This window comes from Botryllus schlosseri, chromosome 5 (genome assembly GCF_051294905.1).
Source record: "Botryllus schlosseri isolate E-star chromosome 5, Bs_hap1, whole genome shotgun sequence".
Lineage (NCBI taxonomy): Eukaryota > Metazoa > Chordata > Ascidiacea > Stolidobranchia > Styelidae > Botryllus > Botryllus schlosseri.
Window position 1 is genome coordinate 1,973,867 of NC_137240.1, and position 24,456 is coordinate 1,998,322.

General features: G+C 40.3%; 1 protein-coding gene across 5 annotated transcripts; it reads right to left on the bottom strand.

Annotated features, from left to right (window-relative positions):
* Nucleotides 1-198: 198 nt before the first annotated feature.
* Nucleotides 199-24,082, bottom strand: LOC145439584 (uncharacterized). Of its 5 annotated transcripts, none has more exons than XM_080317084.1 (21): nucleotides 23,625-24,081; nucleotides 22,775-22,849; nucleotides 21,229-21,401; nucleotides 19,036-19,098; nucleotides 18,836-18,976; nucleotides 17,691-17,749; nucleotides 17,029-17,176; nucleotides 16,129-16,272; nucleotides 12,590-12,836; nucleotides 11,909-12,375; nucleotides 10,640-11,021; nucleotides 9,590-9,947; nucleotides 8,823-8,937; nucleotides 5,786-6,002; nucleotides 5,114-5,216; nucleotides 4,937-5,041; nucleotides 3,731-3,937; nucleotides 3,165-3,283; nucleotides 2,628-2,713; nucleotides 1,571-1,693; nucleotides 199-1,108 (listed from the first exon to the last, which is right to left on the bottom strand). In XM_080317084.1, the coding sequence occupies exons 1-21, from the start codon at nucleotides 24,004-24,006 to the stop codon at nucleotides 1,034-1,036; spliced, it is 3,789 nt and encodes a 1,262-aa protein (XP_080173210.1). In that variant the 5' UTR covers nucleotides 24,007-24,081; the 3' UTR covers nucleotides 199-1,033. The 5 variants fall into 5 exon arrangements, with proteins under 5 accessions (XP_080173210.1, XP_080173209.1, XP_080173211.1 ...); XM_080317083.1 differs by having other exon boundaries at nucleotides 22,775-22,852; XM_080317085.1 differs by having other exon boundaries at nucleotides 9,590-9,836; nucleotides 22,775-22,852; nucleotides 23,625-24,080.
* Between the last annotated feature and the right edge of the window lie 374 nt (nucleotides 24,083-24,456).

A 24,456-nucleotide genomic window follows, 5' to 3' on the forward strand; every position in this document is an offset into this window, starting at 1 on the left:
CGTAAACTCTGCCTGCAATGATAATGACTTTCTCGTGCCTCATGTAACACAGCGCTACTTCCTTATCTCCTGATATCATATATCGCTAGCTTGCTCAATAAATATGACATAACAGGCGACTGTGCCAATGGTAGATGACTAAATGAAAGTAGATAGTATTTACCAGGTTTGTCTTGATTACCTCTATCATTACCAGCGTTTACACTCATCAAAATTTATTGGTTTCAACTTGACACTTGGCACCCAGACATTTTAATTCATGAGAAATTTGAATACACATTAGCAAATAATAGAGCGTTGCTAGAAATGAATTACCGTTTGCACTTTATCAGACCTATCTTATAAAGATCAGACGAAAGTCACGAACTCATTTTCATACACGGCACTGCAGATAATCTGGTTTTCGTGATGCGAATATACAGTTATCGCGTGTACTGTACGCTTTGGTAGTTGTGTGAATAACTTTTTTCCCTTTATGCATAATTTAGAGCAGCGGTTCTCAAACTGGGGTGTGTGGAATCATCTGAAGGGGGCGCGGAGTCGCAGTCAACGGAAATTCTTTTCGCGCCCCGCGCGATTTAACTCTTTGTCCATGTTATTGCTCCGAGTGTAGTCCGAATTTCATATCCGACAACTCTCTCATCAACAGCCGTAACATTCCACGCCTTCATACTGACCGCTGAAATTGCTAGCATTCTATTTGCTCTTTTAATTATTTTGTGATATCACGATAAGGAGGGGGTGATTTTTCAGCGTCATAAGGGGGGCGTGTCTATAAAAGTTTCAGAACCACTGACTTCGGCTTCGGCTTGGGATAGGCACGCGAAAAGGCATCACAAAAAAGGGATCACAAAGTCGGCATACATATAGAAGTTCGGGGCGCTTTTTAGTAGGGACAATCGAAATGACTGTAAATTTGAAGACTGTCAGCGGATATTTTGGTCAGGCAATAGAAAAAATATGTACAATGGGTGCGTCTGATTTCGTTGTTCAGCATCCATGTTTCGCGAATATCACCCCATCTCATATCAACTTAGAGTTCGATATCTTCTTCCGTGACAACTCTTCTGCGACCTCCCACAGGCTCTGGTCTCGGACATCTCATATTCTTAATAGAAATAATTATATTAACTTCAACTATATCAGAAAAGCTTATCGCAAAGAACTTGAATATAGATGGATGGTGGAAATATGCATTTGAGCATGCGACATAATATAGCATACGACACTTCGTTAAGTGGGTTAAGGTAAGATATTTGGTTGAGATAGATTAAGAGTTAGGCTACAGGCTTAGGTTCAGGGTTAATTTCACGGTTAATATTAGTTTTAGGGTTGTGAAGTCGCATGCTAAAGTGTCGCATGTTCAAATGCCTAGCAACACTATATAGATATTACCAGATATAAATAAACGTGAATACAAAAGCGTCAGTGTCAGCCAACAGTATTCCGGTTTATTTCAATGTGAATATATTATTCAATTGAAAATCAAAAAGCTGCGCGGTCGATTCAAATTTCCAAATATGATACGTTAACTAAATATTGCTGCGGTAATACCCGCACCAACATGTACCATTTCTCCCAAGTTTCGTCTTCCCCACGTTCCCTTGTGATTGGCGTAACTCTCTATTTGGAGACGCAGCAATCTTCGAGCAGGCGAGCTTAAATCGCTTGGCAGTGGGCCGTTGTTTGCCAGCTATTGAAAATAAAAGCCCATAGCACCCGCGATACATGGTACGGAATAATCTTATAACCGCGATAACGACAAGTTTGAATACGGCCGTAAACCAAACTTTACGCTGATTGGTCGAGAGACAATGGCCATGGATACGGCGCAACAACGGAGGACGCTGCATTTACCTAAGCCCAGTTAACACTACATTATATTCCTATAGCCGTGTAGACTGTATAAAACGACAAGATTACAGTTAAATGTTTATTTTTTCATCAATAACAGAATTATTAGGAAAGTAAATAAAATATTTAGTAACATATACTAAAATGTAATCCCGAAATATATGCATATTGAAAGAAACCCTAGTATTGCCGGCTGTCATTCGTCAGGGATAATCGTCAGCAATTAGTAGAGAATCCGGCTGTTGATAGTGATAAGGCTGTTTAAAAACAAGGTTCTACTGAAATCTCTACTATAGTTACTGGCGAGTGTCAGCCGAATATATTCGAGGTTATTATATGAATATTATTCAATTGTATTGAAGTTCTGTACCTCGAGTGTCTTCGACTAAACATTTGTTATCAGGTACTATTTTGTTATCATAATAAATTGATGGAAAATACGAGAAATAATGAAACTGAAGACAAGTCTGCATGGAAGGTATACGAAGTCATCAAGTTAACAATAGCCCGAGTGCACCAGCAAAATGTGTTATGGTCGAATTAAAAATAATATTTTAAATGATATATATTATGAGTTAATTCAAATAAAACTTTGACATTATAGGTCGGTAAATGACGAGAATATTATTTTTTATAAGTGATGCATCAGCATGATCTTCGATATCGCCTATACCTACCTATCTATATATTATCTACCATTGATACTGCGACGAAAGTAGCGCTACGATTTATTGCATTGCAATAAACAGCCTTTGACATTCTACCTAACTTACATGGTCATGAACAACGAAACTGTGCGTCGACATGGATCCTATTGATCTATCAGATAGGCTGTGAGGAGAGCCATGAGGACAGTGACCTGCAGAAGATCAACTGAATATTCAAGTTCGTTCAGGTAGAGGCGGAACCAATAGCTTCATTGTGTACCTTCACTATCTTACGTGTAAATTATAGGGCATGGTAAATTACTTTACTTGTGTATCGAGTCCAGAACCCGTGTAGCATAAGTTTCATACATTTGAAATAATTTTGTTAGACTATGCTCGTTGACTATAGACCCGACTCATGAAACAACAATTACTCATCGGGTTCCCTTTCGAAATTGAATATTTTCAGTTATTTACGTTTGTAGACATGCAATAATATCGTTGCTACAAACGAATATCACTTAGATAAGCCCCACGATAGCCTTCTGAAACCCATGACAGTATTCAGCGAAAAATTGGCACGGATGAAGTTGAGTATTAGCGAAATGATAATAGAATATTATCGGTCTACTAATTTCGCGATAAATATGATGAAAGCCTCACCTTGGATTGCGTTCTCTGAACCTTTGTTTTGTGTTTCATTTTCCGTCAAAAATACTGGGTTGACGCGCTGGAGATCTTCTGACCTTCGCTGTCCCGGAGACGACATCGACTGAGCGGCCCTGATAATAGTATCAAATTTCGCACCAAGTAAAAGTTGAAGTTGGTTTAGAATTAGATTTCGAGATATTCGCACGGGAGTTATCATCGGGGCTATGTGGCTATGCGGATTATGGGGTGTTCGAAAATATTTTTTTCCAAATGTTACTAGCTACTTGATAAAATGGTTAGGTTGGCTGCAAAACTCTGCACACGAAATTTGGTTCAATTCCATCCAGTAGCCGCATTGCTACGAGAGAAGAAAGTTTTGGATTTATTGTATGAAAAATAGCAAAAATTTTCCGTTCACCCCATGAGATATTTAGGTTGTCTAGATTGAGCGCCCCTAATGTGGATCATGCACGCCATCAATTCTGCGTAATGAGAATGGTGCCAATTTACTAATTAGATTTCAGCAACGTCACATAACCTTTCATATGCATGGACCCGGTCAAAAATGACATTCTCACCTCATAAAGTCCTTGTCCGCCATCTTTTCTCTTTTTTGAGCTTTGGCGTTCTTCTTGCGACGGTGTATTGTGTAGCAGAAGGCTCCGAGTAAAATGAAAAATACAAGTAACGCTGCACCTGTCGATGAGCTCACGAGGAGGATGGATCTTGGTAGAGGTTCCTCACACTTCTCCCCTTTGAAACCCCAGTTGAAGCTGACCACACACCTGAAAGGAAATGAGACTATCGATAACTGTGCGAGATATGGCATCCTATATTTTGAGAGTGTTCTATATTGCCGTTTGGAATTTATACTGCACGAGGGCGTGACCATACAATGGTGGGACACAAGCGAATCTCACTACGATTAGTCTACGTCACACTTACCATTTGGCTAAAGGAAATTTGATGGCAATTTTTGACCGGCTTGCCGAGCGCGAAGTTTGAAAAATTTGGTATCAATCGAAAGCTACTGCGCGGCACTGATTGCGAAAATATCAATTTTATTCTGCTCGTGGTTGGTACCACCCACAATCAGCCTCGAATGTTACATTGTAACAGAGATTGATATTGTGACGAAACCATGTCGTGTGGGAGCAGCGCAAACCGCAAACGCATTGGCCATTGTTGCGCAAGCGATTGAGCATTCACACTCTCCCTTTCTTCCGCACTTGCTCCGAGCAGTGCAGTAATATTTCAGAAGGCATTGTTGCGTTACAATGCCAAATTCCGTTACAATGCTTTTTGTTTGTTTGTTTGATATCCATGGTGTTTCGACCACATTAATCATTTTACATCAGGCGGATACTGTTTAATTTTTATTCCGTATTTACCGACTTGTAGCCCGACCCACTTCAGTGCTTTTTATAAGACACCGCTTACGCAGATCACGTGGCGAGGTGGAGCCTAAATAAACCTCCAACACTTAGGCAGGAATTCTGGAGTCGACCTCGAACCCGTTACAATGCAACATTCGAGGCTGATTTCGGGGGGTTCCTGGACCACGAGCAGCCAAATGGAAAGTGTGAAGTAGACCAATCGCAGTAAATCGTTGTATGACACTACGGTGTGACTGGAGATGGATTGATGAGTCCATTTCCTTGGAATTTTGGTTGTGTTAAGGTTTGTCATGTAATTAGTGTCATATAAATTGAGCTCGGTTGGACTTGATGACATACTAGTAAAGGGTCGCTGTATTAGGTACGTTACACGAGATTTCATCTTACCTGCAGACGGGTCCTTTTCCTTCAACTATTTCGCATTTTCCACCATTCTGACAATAGCCTTGGTCGAGGCTGCATACCGATACGCATTGAGACGGGTCTATTGGACTGTCAACGAGTGTAGGGTTTATTCAATTCGAGTATATTTCTGACGGATTATTATCAATATATAGCACTCACATATATCCAGGTCGACAAACACATTCCGTTCTGTATCCGTTCCTTACCACGCAGTTGGAGTACAAATGACATTGCACAAATTCGCAAAGGTTTGCTTCGTCAGCTGATAAATGCACAGGGAAATGCTATTAGCATCACTTGAAGTAAAAAATTGAAATATTTGTCATCAAAAAACATTCCCTCAAATACACGCCGAAAAGAAATCGTTGCCATTTAGTCCGGTGAATAAGAATGGGGTAACGCTCAAAATAAATAACTTATGTTGTACCATATATGATGCATACTATCTTGGCAACGAAGTATTTATACTTTCAAGTATCTAGTACAGATTTGACAACTAGAAAACTTTCAGCTTTTCCAAATCAGATCAAAATTAGAACGACGGAATTCGCAAACACTGGGAAAGTGAATTAAATTCTAGATTAGAAAGAAACACAACAATAATATGAAGTTCGGTTCACATCAAATCAGAGAGCATTCTTATAACATGAGAATGGCAAATGTCTGTATATCGAGCCTGACTCGTTTCGCACCTAACAATTCTGCTGTAGCATTTTCATGAAAACCTGATATTAGTTTGGAATCAAAATGAGAGCATATTAGATTCGAAGTAGATTTACGGCATTTCGCTAATTCACCAATTCTAATTGTGAATCACGTAATTTTGCGTACGTCTTATGACTTCCGTCGAATCGGCATCCACGGCCAAGCGGGCGTATTTGAAATAGGCCGCGGCCGCTTTGATTCGTTCCTTGACCTCTTCCTTGACGTTGTCGGGCGCGACTTTCGCGAATAAAATCTCGTTGTTGACGATCAGAGAACCGTAACTGAAGCCGAGCACTTCCATGTCGACGAAGCCTTCCAGAGATTGTAGCAGAGGTCTCAAAAGCTGCAAAACACGGAAGTAAATATAGCGTTACTGTATATACAGAGGTGGTCAGTATTGAAGAGCTTTTTCAGAATATTCGAGAACGTTTGTCTACTGGCATCACTTACTTAAATGGCTATGGTTTTAGACAGGGATTGTTAAATTAGTCACCATTGGTTCGAATCAAGAACAAATAGAAGGCTCGATTTCCAAGTAAGTAGAAAAGTACGTTTTCCACCCCTAGTTTTGCTTAAAAAACTGAAAACTATTACGTATAGGAGTAATCTGAATTCATATAACCACTTCATGAAGTTTAGGGTCACCATACGGCCTCTTTTAAGAAGATTTGTCCTCTTTTTTCAATAAATTGAAAGTGTCTATAGGCAGGTCGCCGAAAGGTGCTCTTTTTTAGGAATTTACAATTGAATAGTATATTCATATTGAAATGAACCCGAATATTTTCGGCTGACACTCATCAGGGATAATCGTCAGCAACTAGTAGAGAATTCAAAAGAACATCGTATATCAACAATCGTATTACAAAGTATGACGTCATCAGCATGAAATGTCGAATACGAGAGTGTTCAGTGTACTATTTTTAGATGGTACACCCCTGACGTTTTTGCGAAGATGCCCCCTGCAATTTCATAACGTAAGTTGCTCTATTCACTCCGTGGTCGCATGCAGAAATAGTACGTATTTGGACACTTCGAGTACCTTTCCCTCATGTACTCGATATGCCACAGCCCTATGAATTTATTAGAAGCACTAATAGGCTACAGCATTCTACTGCCTTCGTATTGTAATCAGAGTTGGATCAATTGTAATTTGTAATGTAATTGAATGTAATTAATTACATATTTCAATGTAATTGTAATGTAATTGTAATTGAAGCATTTTTATTTTGTGTAATTGTAATTGTAATTTGACAAAAATTTTGCTCAATTACAATTTCAATTACATTAAATTGCTATTGAGACCTGACAAGCACAACATAAAATAATTGACTTATAATGCATTCTCTTTAAATGTCGACAAGGAATTTGGTGGATCCATTCGAGGAAGCCCTTGACTGCGCCCTTGCGGGCGAAGTTTTTCATTTTTACCGCTATGCTATGGGTGTCAGATTCCATAGACTACTCCTTGTCGCTTCGACATCTTCCTGTCTTTTCATTGTATCGCATTTTTTGTGGTGTATTGAACTGATAAAATTGCTAATAAACCAATGATGATGATGATGATGATGCTGGCCTCGGCTGCCATTGTATACAATTATTAGATTACTAACCAACGGATGGATTCGCAACACGTGACTCACGATTGAATACGCCGAGAAGCGAACTGCTGAGCCGGCTAAAAGCAGCAGAATTGATAGTCCCATAGCTAACGATCCAAGTGTCGAAATTTGATATGTATGGTCCTAATCGAAAGCTAGTGTAGCACTGATTCCGCAATAAAAGTATATTTCCAGGCAATGGTACCATCCCAAAATAGTCGTGAAAGTCTGGGAATCGGCATTGTTCTGAACAATCGCTGGGAGTAATTGGTCATTGTTGTGGTCATGCTGCTGCGACGCTCTCACTTTTCAGAACAGTCGGCCTTGAACGGCTATTTTGGAGCAGTTACATTGCCCTGACGAGATTTTAATTTGTATTTTCGGAATTAGTGCATCAATAGCTTACGATAAAGACCAGATGCATCAAATTTGGACGCTTGAATCGCCAGCTCTAGGACTACAAAGTTTGCTGCTTTTAGCCGGCTCTGCAGTACGTTTGTCGGTGCATTCATCCGTGACTCACATCTTGCGCATCTATCCGTGCATGGGTTGGCAATCTACAATACGATTTCAGATCACGATGCTGCATCGTTACTTCGTCTGGCTAACTAACCAGACCACCGGATATTATATAACGTCTTATCTGACAAAGCATGGTTTTGTTTCCACCACTCATCCTAATTCCTACGTCCCTCGATAAAAATAATATTATTTCTTTAATTATATACTATATACGCAAATCCAACCCGTGCATGATTATAATACTTTTTTCAACGACATACTGCATACTGCAATAGTTCGAAAACGTTTTTCTTTTATTAATTACCGGGTATTTGCGTATCATGAATAAAACATGAATACTTGAATTGTTGTTAATTACGACGCTACGGTTGTCAAGGAGCACGGTTGAATTTATGATTATTCAATTACATGTTCAACAGCAGCAATTGTAATTGTAATGTAATTGAAGCGTGCAAGGAGTAATTGTAATTGTAATTGTAATTTGATATTTTTAGCATGGTGTAATTGTAATTGTAATGTAATTGAAACATGCATGAAAGTAATTGTAATTGTAATTGAACTGAAATAATGTAATTGATCCAACTCTTGTAATGATGTATTTTAATAATTTTTGTGGATCACGTCACCGCAATTTGGCTGGGATGTCATGCTGTAAAGTTTTTTCTCGTATTCGTCCCACCATCTCCTCAACCACATACCATACTATTGCATTATGTGAATATTGTTGGAGCATCATTCACGTAAATCATAATCGATCGAGGAATTTATCCACGTTGGTTTATGCGTCAACTTTCGCATACCAAAGTATATCCTTGAATGTAATAAAAGGTACTCAACATTGTAGCTGCCTTACGGATCATATATCGACTTGATGAACGATAGTTGTGGAATGCTATAAATTTATATGTGATGAACTGTGATGCCGTTCCCATTTGAAGGTAACGCGAAATATGCCTACCCTGTGTCACCAGTAGCGCTTTGTATGTTACAAACCACCTAAATAAAAGAATTAATAGGAATTGGAATATATAACTACAACTCACTTGGCTGAATTTGGCTTCCAGCAATTGAAACTCTTCGCTCTGACGATCGGTGAGATTTTTCGTGTAATTCATGTTTGTGACTCTCAATTTCATCATTACTGTTTGATTGGGAACTCTGAAATCGTTAGAAAAAACGATAGTACGACTGATAAAAGCATCGACAAATTAAGTTTTCAATAATATGCTGGTATGTTACGATTTAGCAAGTAAAACGGATATTTAAATCTTTCATGCATTGGCACTGTTCAAAGCTAGAAACTCATTTATGGAATTTGGACGCAAAGGTGGTCAGTAGGGCGAAATACTCATTCGGAGAGCTCAAAGTATGATTTGACTGCTTGCACTGCACTTGCATTTGAGTGGTTATGTTTTTTATACTGCCAGTATTTCCACTTCTACTCAAACAGCCTTTTAGGTAAAACCGCAACCTTTTTGCATGTTTTGATTCAAAAAAGTAGAAAGTACTTTTGGGATAAAGTTGCATCACTTGTAGCCCATGCATAGCGGTAACTCATATACTCATATTGAAATCAACCCGAATATGTTCGATTGTCGCTCGTCAGGCGTAATCGTTGTCGACTAGTAGAGAATTGGAAATAATATTGTATATCAACAATAGTAATCGTCATAGTTGGCGATAGGATTGTTCATATACAATGTTTCTTATCTGCTATTCACTGACGAGTGACGGCAGAAAATATTCGGGTTTATTCCAATATGAATATATTATTGAGCTAAGCCTCAGTTAGTTTGAGATTGATATTTACGTTGAATTGACGGCCATCTGATTATTCTCCTCCTTCACGACCGGTTCTGCCCGTTCCGGTGTTGAAGGTATCTGGGTTTTAGAACTGTTCGCATTCTCCACGGTGTTCGCCTGCATCTCGCCACTATTGACTGACGTGACTTCGTCAAGTTCTGATTCTCCGGACCCGAATGACACAGTAGTCGCTTCTGTGGTTGTCGCTGCGGTAGTGCGTCCCGTCGATGTCGTGGAATCGCCAGGCGGCGTTTCTGAAACCGTTACATCATCGTCAGTGATGTCACTTTCGTATCCGTAATCGTAGTGATAGTCGTCGTCCAGACTATCCAAGTATTCAGTGTCCCAGTCCGGAGGGGTGTTATCTAAAACGGAAGACATTTGTCTGACCGGAGGTGGGCGACTATAGAAAATTTTCAGTTTTCCTGAAATCGATTAGAATCATAATTATTACTACACGTTTTTATCCCCAACTAGATTAAAACTAGAATACTAGATTCGCAATAACTTGGAAATTGGATTCAATTCAGATTTAGAGAGAAATACAACAAAAATCGCAATCAGTTCATATCAAATCGGCCAATGTCTGTACGGCAAGCTTGGCTCTTTTCGCAATATACAGTTCTCCTGTAGCATTTTCAGGAAGACCAAAAATTAGATTAGAATTAAAATGAGAGCGTAGAAACATTTGACAAATTAGATTGGAATTGGTCTACCGGCATTTCACTATAATTAGTCTAATTTTACACCTAGAATTATCCAGCTGTACAAGGCTGCGTCTGACGATGGCACTGACGCGATTTAGATTCAAAGCTGGCCAGTAACAAAGTATAATGCTACTTTTATTGAGTACTCAAGCAGGTTTAGCCTACTTATTCAAGTGGTTTTTAGACTATTTCTTCGACTTCTACTTCGCAGTATTCAGTTTTTCAGGCAAAACTAGTACACATTTACGAATTTACGTCTAGGTATGTTTGAATACCAACAATGACTTCTTAGACTGCCACAATGGCTGCCACACACACCATAATCTCTCACAGCAAAAATCGATACAAACCAATATTCTCTTCGTCAACACCAGTAGTCGTTTCAGCTTCTGTGACTGGGACACTCGTAGCTGTAGTAGTTGTAGTCTCGGTAATGCTCGGACTTGTGGTAGAACGCGCTGTTGTGGTTTGAGATATCGGAAGAGAAGGCTGCTCCATCAACGTCGAGTCAGTTGGTGAAGGATATGTCAATGGATACGTCGCTGGAGATGTGGTGATGTCGTCAGTTGTTGCAAAATCTTCTGCTGCTGAAGTAGTGACGGATTCGTATGTAGATTGCGTGGTTTTTGGTGTAGGGTATGTAGTGACAGGCTCAAAAGAGTTTCCAATATCCGCCAGTGTGCCGACGCTAGGTATCGCTGGATATGTAGTAGGAGCTGTAGTGGATACGTGCTGAAACCATATGTAATTTGAAGAGATTGGTAAAGGTATAGTGAACTTCAATACACAATTGAATATAATATACATTCATATTGAAATAAACCCAACGATTTTCAGCTAATACTCGACAGGGGTAACCAGTTGCTGACGATTAACACTGACGTGTGTCAGCTAAATATATACGGGTTTTTTTCAGTATTAATATGGAATTTGTCATAAGTTGAAATGAATGCGACGTCAGATTTAGTCAAAGTATAATCAGCTTTGGTACTCGAGTATAAAATTTCTACTCAATTACAAGTAGGCTATTAGTAGCGATTATTAGCGTTGTCGAAAATCATAACTACTTGAGGAGTACACAAAACCTACTTGAGCACCTCGAAAAAGTAGTACTTCTTTACTGACCACCTCTGGTTAAAAGTTGCTATACTCGAGTAGAAATAGAAGTAATGCCGTAAATATACCGTAAAATATATTCATTGGCCGGGGTAGAGGAGCTATTTCATCAATGAAAGTGTCAGAAATGTATCCCGAAACTACTTTCTACTTTCCAAAATCCAAAGTTTCAAAAGTAAGTATTTTGATGAAAGAACAAGCAGAAGTAGGATAGCAACGTGATAAATGGGCCGGACCGAGGATAACATGAGTAGGCCTAATTAAGTTACCGTACGCCCCTCAAGCGCTCGTTCGCCCAGTCGACGTCACAGTTTAACCCATAAAAATGATACAAACCATTCTCAAAACTACTTATTACTTTTATAATCCAAACTGTAAAAAGTAATAGTTTTACCTAACATACTGCGGAGTAGAAAAATACACGAAAATTATACTTGTTACTATAGGAAAAAGTTGAATTACTTCGTCACTGGTAAACCCCACGTACATCTGCATCAACTTACTTCCTGTCTGGGATATTCCGTAGTCGTAACTACGATTTCATCATCTTCTTTTGTCATTGGAAATCCGTCTTCATTGATAGCTGTTGGAGTATTGCTATCGCTGTCGTTGTTACTACCGGTGGTCGATTGCAAAGGGCTGTAACTCGGCTCCTGTAAGTCGCTTTGCGGTAATTCTGTGTGCGAAATATCATCCGACTTTTTGGTATCTGGTTCGTGTTTGATTGCATCTTGGTCCGTTGCGTTTTCTTCGTTCGATTCTTCATACTTCGATCCATCGTGGTTGGCATTATCATTGGCGAGTGTTGCGTCATTATGTTCAATGTCGTGGTCCTCCGAGTTTTCAGAACTTCCCATGTCTCGGTGGGGTTCCGTTGTTGAGTTATCGTTGTGAGTTGGCGAGTCGTTTTGCTCAGCAAGATCGGGCTGGCTATCGCTCTCTAGATCTGCTCCTTGAGATTGCGTAACATCTGTTAAATACGAAGGTTTTCAGTAGCCTAATCAACTGTTTCTAAAGTATGCAACTACTTCAGTATACTCTTCAAGCCATTTTTTCTAATTGCACTGTAACTACGTTTGACATGTTTCGTAAATCGCTACTTCTATATACTTGTAATTGAGAATAAATCTACAGCCTGCCTTATTCCTACTTCTGTTTGAGTAGACTACATCTACTTTCACCACCTGTGGTTGAATCGGTAGTAGAGTCTTCGACAGTGTGCGGAGCAGATGTTGTTGGTACACCAGCGTTCGAGTATTCGGGTTCCTCCGGGCTGTTTCCGCTCGATTCACTTTTATCTTCTGTTTCAGTTTGTGGGCTTGAATCAGTTTCCGATTCGTACTCGGGAGTAACTTCCTCTACATGAGTTGCGTTGTTCGCTGTGTGGTTGCGAGAGGTAAGGTCCAGAGTGACGACAGGGGCATCAGGATTCTAGAATTGAAATCAGAACGCATTAAATCTGAAATCAATTATCATCGGAAGGGTGTGTCCAGAGGTCGTCACTATGGATGATCTTCTACTTTTTAGGGGTGAGCTTCTTATTGAAGTGCTTATGTTCCAGGACAGTGGTTCTTGAACTTTTATACCGCGATGAGTATCAGTATCAGTTTATTACATCATTTCATATTTCATCATTTCAAAGCACCAAAAAACTGCGATACAATGAATAGATAGGAAGGTGTCGAAACGACTTGGAGTAGTCTTTGAAATCAGACACCCACCTTAACCTAGGCGAAGTAGAGAAGATACATGTACATTGTACACTGAATGAAAAGTAAAGCAGAGAATATAAAAGGCAAGCGACAAAATAAGGTGACATGTGGTGGAAGGCGAGATCGATATGTTAGGTATATGGTCCGCTAATCCTGAAGGCTGACTAGTATTCGTTTAGAACAGTGGTTCTCAACCTGGGGCCGCGTGAAAGCATCTGAAGGGGGGCGCGAAGGTCAACTGAAATTTGTTTCGCGCTGGGCGCGATTTACCTCCAATTCACGCGTGTTTCTCTATATATGAAACGAATTTCATATTTTTGAATTCTCTCATCAACAGTCATAACCTTCCATGCCATCAAACAATCTGTTGGGGTTGCTAGCATCCCAGTTGGATTTTGTGATATGACGATAAGGGGGGCGCGAAATTTTTCACCATCATGAAGGGAGGCCTGTCTAAAAAAAGGTTGAGAACCACTGGTTTAGAAGAAATTGTCTGTATTTCGACTTGAATGCAGACATGCTCGACGACTATCGGATGTAGGGTACCTTGACAATTCGTCCTCTTTTTTAGCCTAAAATGTCCAAAAAGACCACGAAAGACGTTACGTTTTGGACTAAAAGAGTGTCGATGGGTTATTATGCGGGAGTCCATTCTGAAGAATGACCCATTTTTTGTCAACACTCACAATATATGGGGGAAACGGGTATTTCGGGAGTCAAATAGGATAAATGACCTTTTTTTAGTCAACCCAATGAAATTGGCTGTATAAATATGGTTTTCTGTTTCGCTTCAGTGGCCTCCTTTCCCAATTTCTAAACATGGCAACCCTATTCTAATGACATCTTACAACCCAAGTCTCACACATTGAAATGAATGCATTTCTGATGTCAGTATGCTACGTTTTATTGGCATATAGAGAATGTGAAGATAACCAATTGTACGCAACGCGGTGTTATGAGCTACATGTCATATGATTCATCGACTTCGATGTCACGTGATATTTATCCTTGCAACCCAATTCAGCAAATATCACATATACCTCTAAAACAATCGCTTTGGTGCGGCCGCGGCCCAAATTTTGACCCTTCGCGACCCGTGTTTTGGTCGCGACCCATACTGTAAGAACCTCTGTTACAGGACCACTTCACCTACTTGAACTTGTAACCACCTCCTGCTGTTGAAAGCGTGCGACCCCACGACCGAATCTACTTTTTAAGAATACTTTCCTGATTACTTTTCCGACCTTTTCCTGCTTCCACTTGAAGTAGTTCTGACATGTCTTGGAGATTTCTACTTCCACTTCTATTTGACTAGAGAAGGTGACGACCTCTGCGGGTATAGTATATACCAGGCCTGGGCAAAGTGCGGCCCGCCGAGCGATTCTGTGCGGCCCGCGAAAGGTTGCTTGAAGTTTCATAGATCAAACCTACTTTTTAATGCTGCTGAGTGGACTAAAACCATAGGATGTATAAACTGAACCAAAAATTCGTTTACCATCAAGCCTGTTCTTTAACATACCGTGATTACGCTCTACGCAGCCTATACGTACCTCACATGCCTAATGCAGATTCAAAGTAAAGTCAAAGTGGCAAATTATGCCGTTAGAATTAAAGTCCCAAGAAGTCACCAAACCTTCTTTGTTTCCATTGTGACATTACGCATTACATGGCTGTGTTTTAAATTGCTACGCGATGTGTTTCCAAATCCAAAATTCGTCAAACAAGTGAATCAGTGCTCATGATTTCTATGAATATATCACCACCCATAAAAGATGTCAAAAAAGAAAGCCGAAAGTTGAAATTCAAAGATGGTTAATAACTGCAACCTTAGCTAAACAATGAGGCCATTTCGGCAAGCTGCACGCTTCTCGAAAACCAGCTACCAAGACAATAAGCTACATATTATCCTCGGGACCGTAACTCCCGCACCCAAACCCTCAAATTGGGTGGCGAGCTCGACGGACGCCCAAAATTATTTTGTGAATGAACATAAATCAGATGGTATTTTTTGAAAATTTATGCAACTTCATTCAAAATTTTTCTCGCGCTGGGCGCGATTTAGAGATCAATGGTTTTTAGAATTGGGCATATCGGCGTTAGTCATTACTGCGCCACGACGCAACAAGATAAATGAACTTCAGGCCAACAGAGGATTCCGACAAGGCAATGCAATTGTAACTGCTGATCAAATTAACTATGTAAAGCGAGAAAACCTTGACGGATAAGGACTGCCCTTATGTTGACCGAAAACCACGAAGTTTAATTGTCCATAGGCAATATTTGTCAGTAAAGAAATACCAATCGGGAATCGGGTGCGTCTTTTTAGTTTGGTACGCTTTGGTGATTTGAATATCTTTTCACGTTATAGCCAACGGGAGGTCACGAAATAACAACATGTAACGAAGTAATTATATACCAACGGGCCCTCCCGAATATTTCCAAAACGGTACCTCTCAGCTCTAGCGGTAAAACTGAGTAGGCCACTACGTGGGCTGAGAGAGGTTAAAAAATATAGCAATATAGCAATTTATTTGTAATTACCAATGATGTTATTGACCGATTGAATCATGAATCATGAAAAAATTCCGCGCTTCGCGTGATTAGGGCATAAACGTTGCCAATTAGTGTCGGCCTATACAATACATCTAGTGCGTCGTGCATCTCGATGGGGGTTGGTCTGGGGGCACTGCTTCCAATTTAGAAATAAAATCAATACTCTGGATATTCTAAAATTTCTGACTCGGCCCGCCAACATATTGTTGCTTCTAATTTCGCCCGCGGGGAAAATAATTGCCCACCCCTGGTATATACCAGGTATACCTGGTATATACCGGAGATGAGATGCAATGCCTCCATACACGATGAAGTTTTGGCGAGATTTGATACAGTACGAAACCTAAACAAGTCTACTCGATGGTTCACGGACAGGGTTCACGCAACCCTTATTGGCAGTCAATGTGAATTAGTATATAAGTTAACGAAATAGTTTGATGTTTGCGATTCAAACCTACCATTTGCACCAGATCATTGACCTCGTCTTCTGCAATCGTGTCAATTGACTCTAGGTCCACATGCGCTTCATCCAAAATGGTACCCGCCTCCTGCTTTTTCCTTAGAGCTTCTTTGATCACTCCTTTGACCTTGTCTTTTATCTTCTATAATCACATATATATATATTATAAATCATATTCGGATCGAGGGTCTTGTCTTATTCGTCAGATATAAATTTACAATGCTCTTAGTTGGAAATCATTGTATACTACTAGCGCAACCACAGATTTTGCCCATGGTTCCCACAATCAACAAAAAGATGGTGTTGATGGATATACCAGATAGGAACCTTACTTTATTGCGCAGAAGTCGACCGTTAGTAGCGGAATCTATCCCCCTTTTTCAGGTTACTCAAAGATATTTGTTTAGACTTGAGCTATATGCACGACTCTAACGATGTTTGATGAAAAATAAAATTGTAAACTTTATTTTTAAACTCTTTAAATTTGTCAGGTCGTGGTCATTACAGCTCATTTATCACGATTGCGAAATGGAATTACAAAATCCCACAAATTAGTCTTCTGCGCTGGTCAGAGAGGCGTATCTTGCAATTTTAAACACTATCACGGGTTGTGAGCACTGCAACGTGAATTTTAAGACTATAGTCTTCAAAGATGAAATGCAAAGAACCTTTAATGCAGAATTACATAATGTGTGTACGAGTGTTAACCGAAAATATTCGGGTTTATTTCAATATGAATATACTACAATGAAGTGCTGTACTTCATTCAATTTTTCAGACATTCAATTTTATACTTTGCATGAAGTGATCGAGTATAAATAGTTAAGTCCCGACTAGACCTTTTAAATTATGCGTGAGCAGCAGTTACTGATTATTACAGGGACTAGGTGTCAAATACCTGAGCAAATTTCTCATAGTCAAATGGATGTATCTCATCTGCGTCGTCATAATCAACTTCGTTTTCGGCGTCATCATCGTACAATTTGGCGACGGTCTCCACAGAGTCGTCGAACACCAACTCGTAAAAGACGATTAGACTTCCTTTTCTGAGAACAGATTCTGTTGGTTAGAATTAGAATAATAGCTACCGGGTTGTTGTTTCTTTTCATTTTATGTTATAAATAGAATTACTGAATTCGGAAAATTTGGAAATTGACTTCAATTTCGCATTAGAAAGGATTACAACAAAAAAAATCAAGCTCATTTCGTATTATATCAGAGTTCATTCCCATATGCATGCACAAGAATAACAAATGCATGTACGCAGCGAGCTTGGCCCGTTTCGCAGTTTATCGTTCTCCTGTATGGCATTTGCGGGGGAAACCGGAAATTAGATTACCGGCATTTCGCTCTATAATTAGTCTGATCATACAACTAGAATTATCAATAGTTCTCCAAGTCTGAGGTGCTGTTCCACGTCGAAGTATTGCGATATGCGAGGAATATCAGGAATATTTCGCGTATGATGCGATGAAAAGTTATGATATCGAAAAATATATGTGCATTGATCCATTGTGATACACTATGTCATGTTTTCCAATCGTCAAGGCATGCACTCACTTGAATCCAAGAATCTTTACTCCAAGTAGGCCTGGCATTTCCCGGAGTAGCTCGAGCAACTGCAAGATTCGATAAGGAATATTATTGCTACTCGCACACATTCGCAATGCAATGGGATTGGGCTAATGTATTGGTTCTTAACCGGGGTTCCCACGGAATCCTGGGTTTCCCTGAGCCAGTCTTTGGGGTTCCCTGGTAGTCAAGGCCAGGGTTGTAATGACTCGAGTCGCGATTTTCTACTGACACGACTTGACTCGGGCCATTTTCTTCAAAATGAAAAATGAGTCGACTCGACTCGAATCAATTTGTGCACTGACTCGACTTGTACTCGAGTCATTGTGCATGACTCGGACCAAGTCATATGACGCGAGACTGGGTCTACCAAGACAGGCATTTCATTGTAATTTCGAAGAATAGTAAAGTTATCACACTCGTCTATTAGTACTGGTACTTGACGATGCTACCAGAAACTATTAAAAGTGAGGAAAATTAGTATAATATGAATGCAAAGCATTCATTATCACCAAGCAGAGTTGTAAAAAGTGGGTCTCACATGACATTGCCTCGGAACTGAACAGCCAACACAATGATTTTGACTCGGACTCGAGTCAAAACACTATGACTCGGACTCGACACTCTATTCCGTGACTTGGACTCGGACATGACTAGGTGGTGAATCGAAAATGACTCTACTCGACTCCAGTCAAAACGATAAAAGTGAGATTGACTTGTGACTCGGAACCTTGTGACTTGGTTACAACCCAATGCGCACACTGGACTCGTACAACAGAAGTGACATTGATTTGTAGTAATTATCCGTTCCAATCTTTTTGTTTTGTTTGACAATCATGGTTTAATTTTGGTGTTGTTTATCGAAAGAAAAATTTGGCGCTTATCACCTGTTGGTCTTTAGCACTACGTTGCACCCTGTTTTAATGGTTTTGCTCTTTTAACACTATTGCTGAATGCTGATGCACAGTTATTTTTGAGCACTAGTGTTCTATAGAGATGTATTCGATTTGTAATGTGGTAGATTTATGTTTCTGCGGCCAGGCAAAAGTTTGGGCTTGCAGATTTGCGTAGTCGTCCGCCTGGTCGGTAAACGTTAAGAACCACTGGCCTAACATCTGAAAGATTCAAGTTACCGCGTCGGCGTATGCGTCTGACAGCTCTTTGAATTCGTCGCTCTCGGGATTGTCCAACGCTTCCAAGTATTCTTCATCTTCTATTCGCAGCTTCAGCGGAATAGTGACGGGGATTTCTGCCTCCACCTCCGCATCAACCTCCTAAAACAACCGGAATCAATTTTCCAGTTTTTCCGAGTTTGTAGCGCGACATAACTTACCAGTCCCGACTCTGAGTCAGAATCTTTTTCGTGCGATTCGGAATCGCGTCCCTGCTTCTCTTTCTAAAAAGCAAAGGGAATAATAGATATTCCATCATGTGATAATGGGTCGCTCAGAATCAGTGTTGGGATGACTCGAGTCATGACTTGACTCGACTCAACATTTTCGTATGACTCGACTTGACTCGAGTCACTTTTGAAAAATGACTTGACTTGACTTGACTCGGAGCTTCAGAAATCTGCATTGACTCGTGACTCGGAGCAAAATTTACGAGTCAATTCCAAGTCATTAAGTAAACGGTGTCGATTAAATCACTGTATCTTCTTGTGTATGTTCGGATTGTTCGAGATACGCCAGTGTCACTTGTGGGAGCAACCAGTCATTCACTGATTGTACGTTGCACTGATCCTCCATTGTTACATCACAAATAAATTGACCGAAAACGAAACGATCACAGCTTACGCTGTCGTACGAGTAGTAAATTAATCTAATAGCAATGTGTCTCTGTTTCTTAGACGACTCAATGCTTACGTTGATCAGTGATCACCTAAGATAAATGGCCAATTAATCTGTCTTTCACACAGCTAGCAAAATGTAATGACTTTGAATCATGACTCATACTTCGAAAATTCAATTTGACTTGAATTGTGACTTGACTCGTGACTTGACTCGACTTGACTCGACGTGACTCGAGTCACCTCCAAAAAACGGGTGACTTGACTTGACTCGAGTCACCTTCGAAAATCGATTGACTTGACTTGACTCGAGTCGAAATGTGCAATGACTCGAGATGACTCGTGACTCGAAGGTAGTGACTTGATCCCAACACTGCTCAGAATTGAACAACTAGATAATAATTCTCGTTGTCCAGGTACACCAGGGGTGGCCAACCTGCGGCCGTTGAAGGTAATTTGTGCGGCCGTCGACGCGTAATTCAATTGGTATGTTTTGGCAGCCGTTGGCATGCAAATTCAATTTACGAATTGACTACCGACTATGCGCGATTCAATTCGACTTCATTTTTCGATTTTAATATGTATCACCCTTTGCAATCTGAGCCCCACAGTACAGATGCGAATATCAGAGAAAAATGATGCGCTCCATACAAAAATACCGACTTGGAATCGTGTGCTCCTCACGAATGAAATTTGCTTCTGGTACGTGTGTGCGATTCCAAGACCCTCCCACTATACCAACAATCCCGATGGAAGGTCAAGAAATAACACCATACAACTAATGACATGAATGATAACAATTGGCCCACCCGAAGATACACCATTATTTATAACTTGCCCTAAATTTTCGAAAACACTCCCTCCATGAATTCTACCGGTGAATCCGATCACATGGGCTGAGAAAGGATGTGAATCTGGAAAAAAATTCGCGCTTTGCGTGATCATAACGCTTCCCGCAGTAACTGTTCATAACATGACCATTGACCACTCGCGATTTCGGTGGGTAGTGTAATACGATATGAAACAGTATATTAGTCCGAAATTCACCGGAAATGGACATGGACAGTTTAACATGGGCATTTGGTGTCCAGTTAGTTCATTGCGACAATATGTCCTGGAAATGCGGCCTAAGGCTGCATAAGTAGGCCAATCGAAATGCGTCCGTGAATAGGTAGACTAATTCGAGAGAAATACCGGTAAACTAACACTAATCAAAGTTGTAAAATGATTCTAGGCTCTCATTTTAGTTCTAATCTGGTATTACTGAAAATGCAGCAGGAGAACTGACTATTGCGAAATGAGCCATGGGTGTACGGGCATTTTCCATTCTTATTCTTATGGGAATGAGCTCTGGCTTGATATGAAGTTAACTTGGTTTTGTTTCATTTCTTTCTGATTAGGAATTGAAATCAGTTTCCAAGTTTCTAATTCTAATATAATTTGGAAAAGCTGTGCATTTTCTTTGGGTAGGACCTAATCATGATCAGTAAATCAGGTATTCGTGACTTCCCCGCTTGGCGCATAGCATTTCCAGGATAGCATGGAGGGGTGGTGCAAGACTGAGAAAGCCTTACAAGGCTATATCTGCTCCTTCCTTGTCCAGCGGGATATGCACATCATGCACTCATGGTATGCACTATGCACTTCGATCGTGTGTATATATATCATGAGTCAGTGTATATGTCGCAAAAACATCAAGGACGAAATACATAACGTCCTATTGTAGGGTCTCCTTACCCTTTTCATCCCCAAGAAGTCCATGTGTTCGTCGCTTTCTGCAAATTTCCACATCATGTACGCCTCGTCGATCTCCCTGGACACGCATTTTTGGTACCACGTCTCGAATTCGTCTTCGCTCGGCTGCCTGCCGAAGAAGATTTCGTACGCGAGCTCCACAGACATATGGCAGACTGGAAAATATAGAAAATATGTAGTTACAGGGTTTCACTCTCATTTAAAATGTGCCTACACGGTTCAATCGCTGATACACTTTATCATGATGTCACCAATATAGGGACATAGTTTCAAAAAGACTCAGAGTTGTTGAGAAACATCTCACTCCCTATGCATAGGCAATAGGCATACAACGTAGGGCCTAACCTACAGACATAATGTAAAACGCAGACGCGGGTGAGCCTGATTGGAGCGCAGGCGATCAGAGTGGACACTGGACAGCTTTGCTACCAGAGTAAACGTAGAAGTAATTTCATCAAATTCAATTACAATGAGGATTAGCGATTTTAAAGACATGTGAACACTATTTCAAGTGGAAGCCGAATATTAAAGGTCTTGAATGTTCTCAAGCAAGTAGTTTCGAAAAGTTTTTTGGTCCAGGGTTGGCATACTTTGAGCAGTTAATCAGAGGTGGCAGCTTTCGAATTTGGATTATGTTGACAGGCGAAATCGATATGTCACATATAGTAGTAATCTTAAGCGCACACTGGTAAGGTCTCGCGCCATGAAATGATAGTGCCCATCTATCTACATGACAATATCGACAAAAACTCAACCCGTTACCACGGAACCAGCCTTATTTAGCAACGTGCGAAATCCAATCTGGTATTAGTCGCTAATCGACGTCGGACATTTGGCGACTGTAGAGTTTCTAAGCCACTCAAAACGCCATGACCGTTTCAATTTCTATTCTGATGACATCAATCGGCGATTATGTCATGGTGTGAAAGCGTTACGAGCATGATTATGAAGTACAGTTGCCGCGATAGTCGTTAGATTTGATGGATTAGTGAGTTGATCAAACGATATTGTGATTTGATATCACATATCGTGTCACACATCTCACGAATTCCACGTTGTGACTGTAACTTAGTTTGACAACCATAAAATGCTCATGTTTTCCAAATTAGACTAGAATTAGAATTATAGCTACACAGTACACAGCTTTTTCCGAATTAGATTAGATTTAGAATTAGTGAATTCGTAGAAACTTGGAAGTTGAATTAAATTCAGTAATAGAAAGAGTTGCAACAAAAATCAAGCTCCGTTGATATCAAATAATAGTTCGCTCTCATAAGCGCGAGAATGGCAAATGTCTGTGTAGAGAACTTGGCTCGTTTTGCAGGATACAGTTATCATGTGGCATGATCATGTAACTCAGAAATTAGATTATAATTCAAAGAGCATTTCACAAATTAGTTTAACAAGATTAGTCTTACAACTACAAGTTGTTCAAGTCTGTGCTGCTGATTATATTGCACAGTGCACACTGCACAGCCGTTACCAAGATATAGACCAGAGTAGTACAGGTTCGAAACCCAGACCTCACCTGATCTGTGATACTTGGAAACGTAGTATATCGGGTCAGTCTCATCCAGACAGCTTGGCTCGCCGAGGTCGTCCTCTGCTGTAAAGTTCGACTGTTTTAATTAGCATTGAGACGCTGACGAATAAAAATTCATCCAACTGAAGAAAACATAAGCAGAATTCCCAAGACGCTTAAACCTAATTCAAGTGAAAGTAAAGAAAAAAGAAAGGTATTGAAAGTACTAAAGCAAGGAGCTTGAAAAGTGGATTTCGTCGAGGGTTTGTTTGTGGTATTCATGGTGTTTGTCGACTACTATGGTCATTTACACCAGGCCGATATTGTTCATTATTTTCCGTAACTGCCGACGTGTAGCACGGCCCACTTCTAGGCTTTTATAAGACGTCGCTTACACGGATGATATGGCGAGGAGGAGCCTAGATAAACCTCCAACACTTGGGTATAGGAGTTGTGGAGTCGACCTCTAACGGACTCGAACCTCCAACCCATTGATGCCCCTGTGGATTATACTACTACGATGTCTCGCCACATTTCGTCGAGGGTCGCACACGTTTACTTGTTGCTAAGAGGTTGCTGACATTACAAATGAATGCGATCTACAAAAAGTTGTGATGCAGGGACCATTTCGCGCGGTTCTTACGATTTCACCCGTAAAATCACGTAAAGTTGTCAAAAAAATACAGTTTTACTACATCAAAATGGATCCGTAGCGACTCACCATTGTTAAAAAATTCCAAAAGCTTCCAAAGGGACATATCACAATCATTTTTATCATACGGATAGTGAATTCAATAGATCTCCAGTCCAAAACTCACTGCCAATGTTAAAAATCTACATTTGAAATTCATTTCACCTGTGACGCTTCTCCTTTCTCTTTTCTTCGTGAGATTCCTTTCTGAAACTTGGTTGCAAGAATTCACTTTACTTGCTTCCAATACGTTTTTCAGAATGGCAAAGTTTCGCGGTTTCGATTCGGTCGAACCGTCTTGAATTATCCCAGTAATGCACCCTATTAAGATAATCCAAACTGTGGCCGCCAGCAATATCATACTCCTGTGCGTCTCCATTTTTTCCGCTTCGAAGTTCTGCGCTGACAAATTGCTTTTCGCGAAATATCGATGTTGAGATCGAGGCTTGCTTTCCCGATACCGTTTTCTGGATACTAGCGACGGCTCCAATTCTTCACTTGTTACGTGGTGAACGTTTAAGATAGTTAATATTGCGGCTAAAATCATTTCTTCTATCCATCATTTAAGACGATGGCATTCTGCTGGATAAAAACTGGATAATTAGTGTATAGAACCGTCCTTGATAGGCTACTGGAGAAAGCCCACACGAATAACATCCCGAAAAAGTAGATATATTTGATCATCAGTGAAGTCTCCAACGGACTTTTGCAACTAGATCAGTGGTTCCCAACCTTTTTCGTCTCATCGCCCCCTTTTGAAGCTCCACACCGATCATCGCCCCCCAAATATTGGGTACCGAAAAATTTGCATACAAACTGGGGTCACCGGCGAGTTGACTAATGAGGACAAAGCTTAACTTTTCGGTTCGACCTCGAAATTACACTATTACAGCTAAATTTTTGTGAGTTGACTAAAAAAAGGTCATTCCTCCGAATTGACTCCCATCAGGACCGTAACAGCAATTCGTCAGTCCCCTAAAAACACGTTGGTCTTGGG

Excerpts from the sequence above, each read along its gene's own strand:
- LOC145439584 (XM_080317083.1), bottom strand. The coding sequence starts at position 24,006 with ATGATTTTAGCCGCAATATTAACTATCTTAAACGTTCACCACGTAACA. Across the intron at positions 21,402-22,774 it reads TTCCAAGTATCACAGATCAG|TCTGCCATATGTCTGTGGAG; the intron begins GTGAGGTCTGGG and ends TATATTTTCCAG. Across the intron at positions 5,217-5,785 it reads TTCGACGGAAGTCATAAGAC|CTGACGAAGCAAACCTTTGC; the intron begins GTACGCAAAATT and ends TGCATTTATCAG.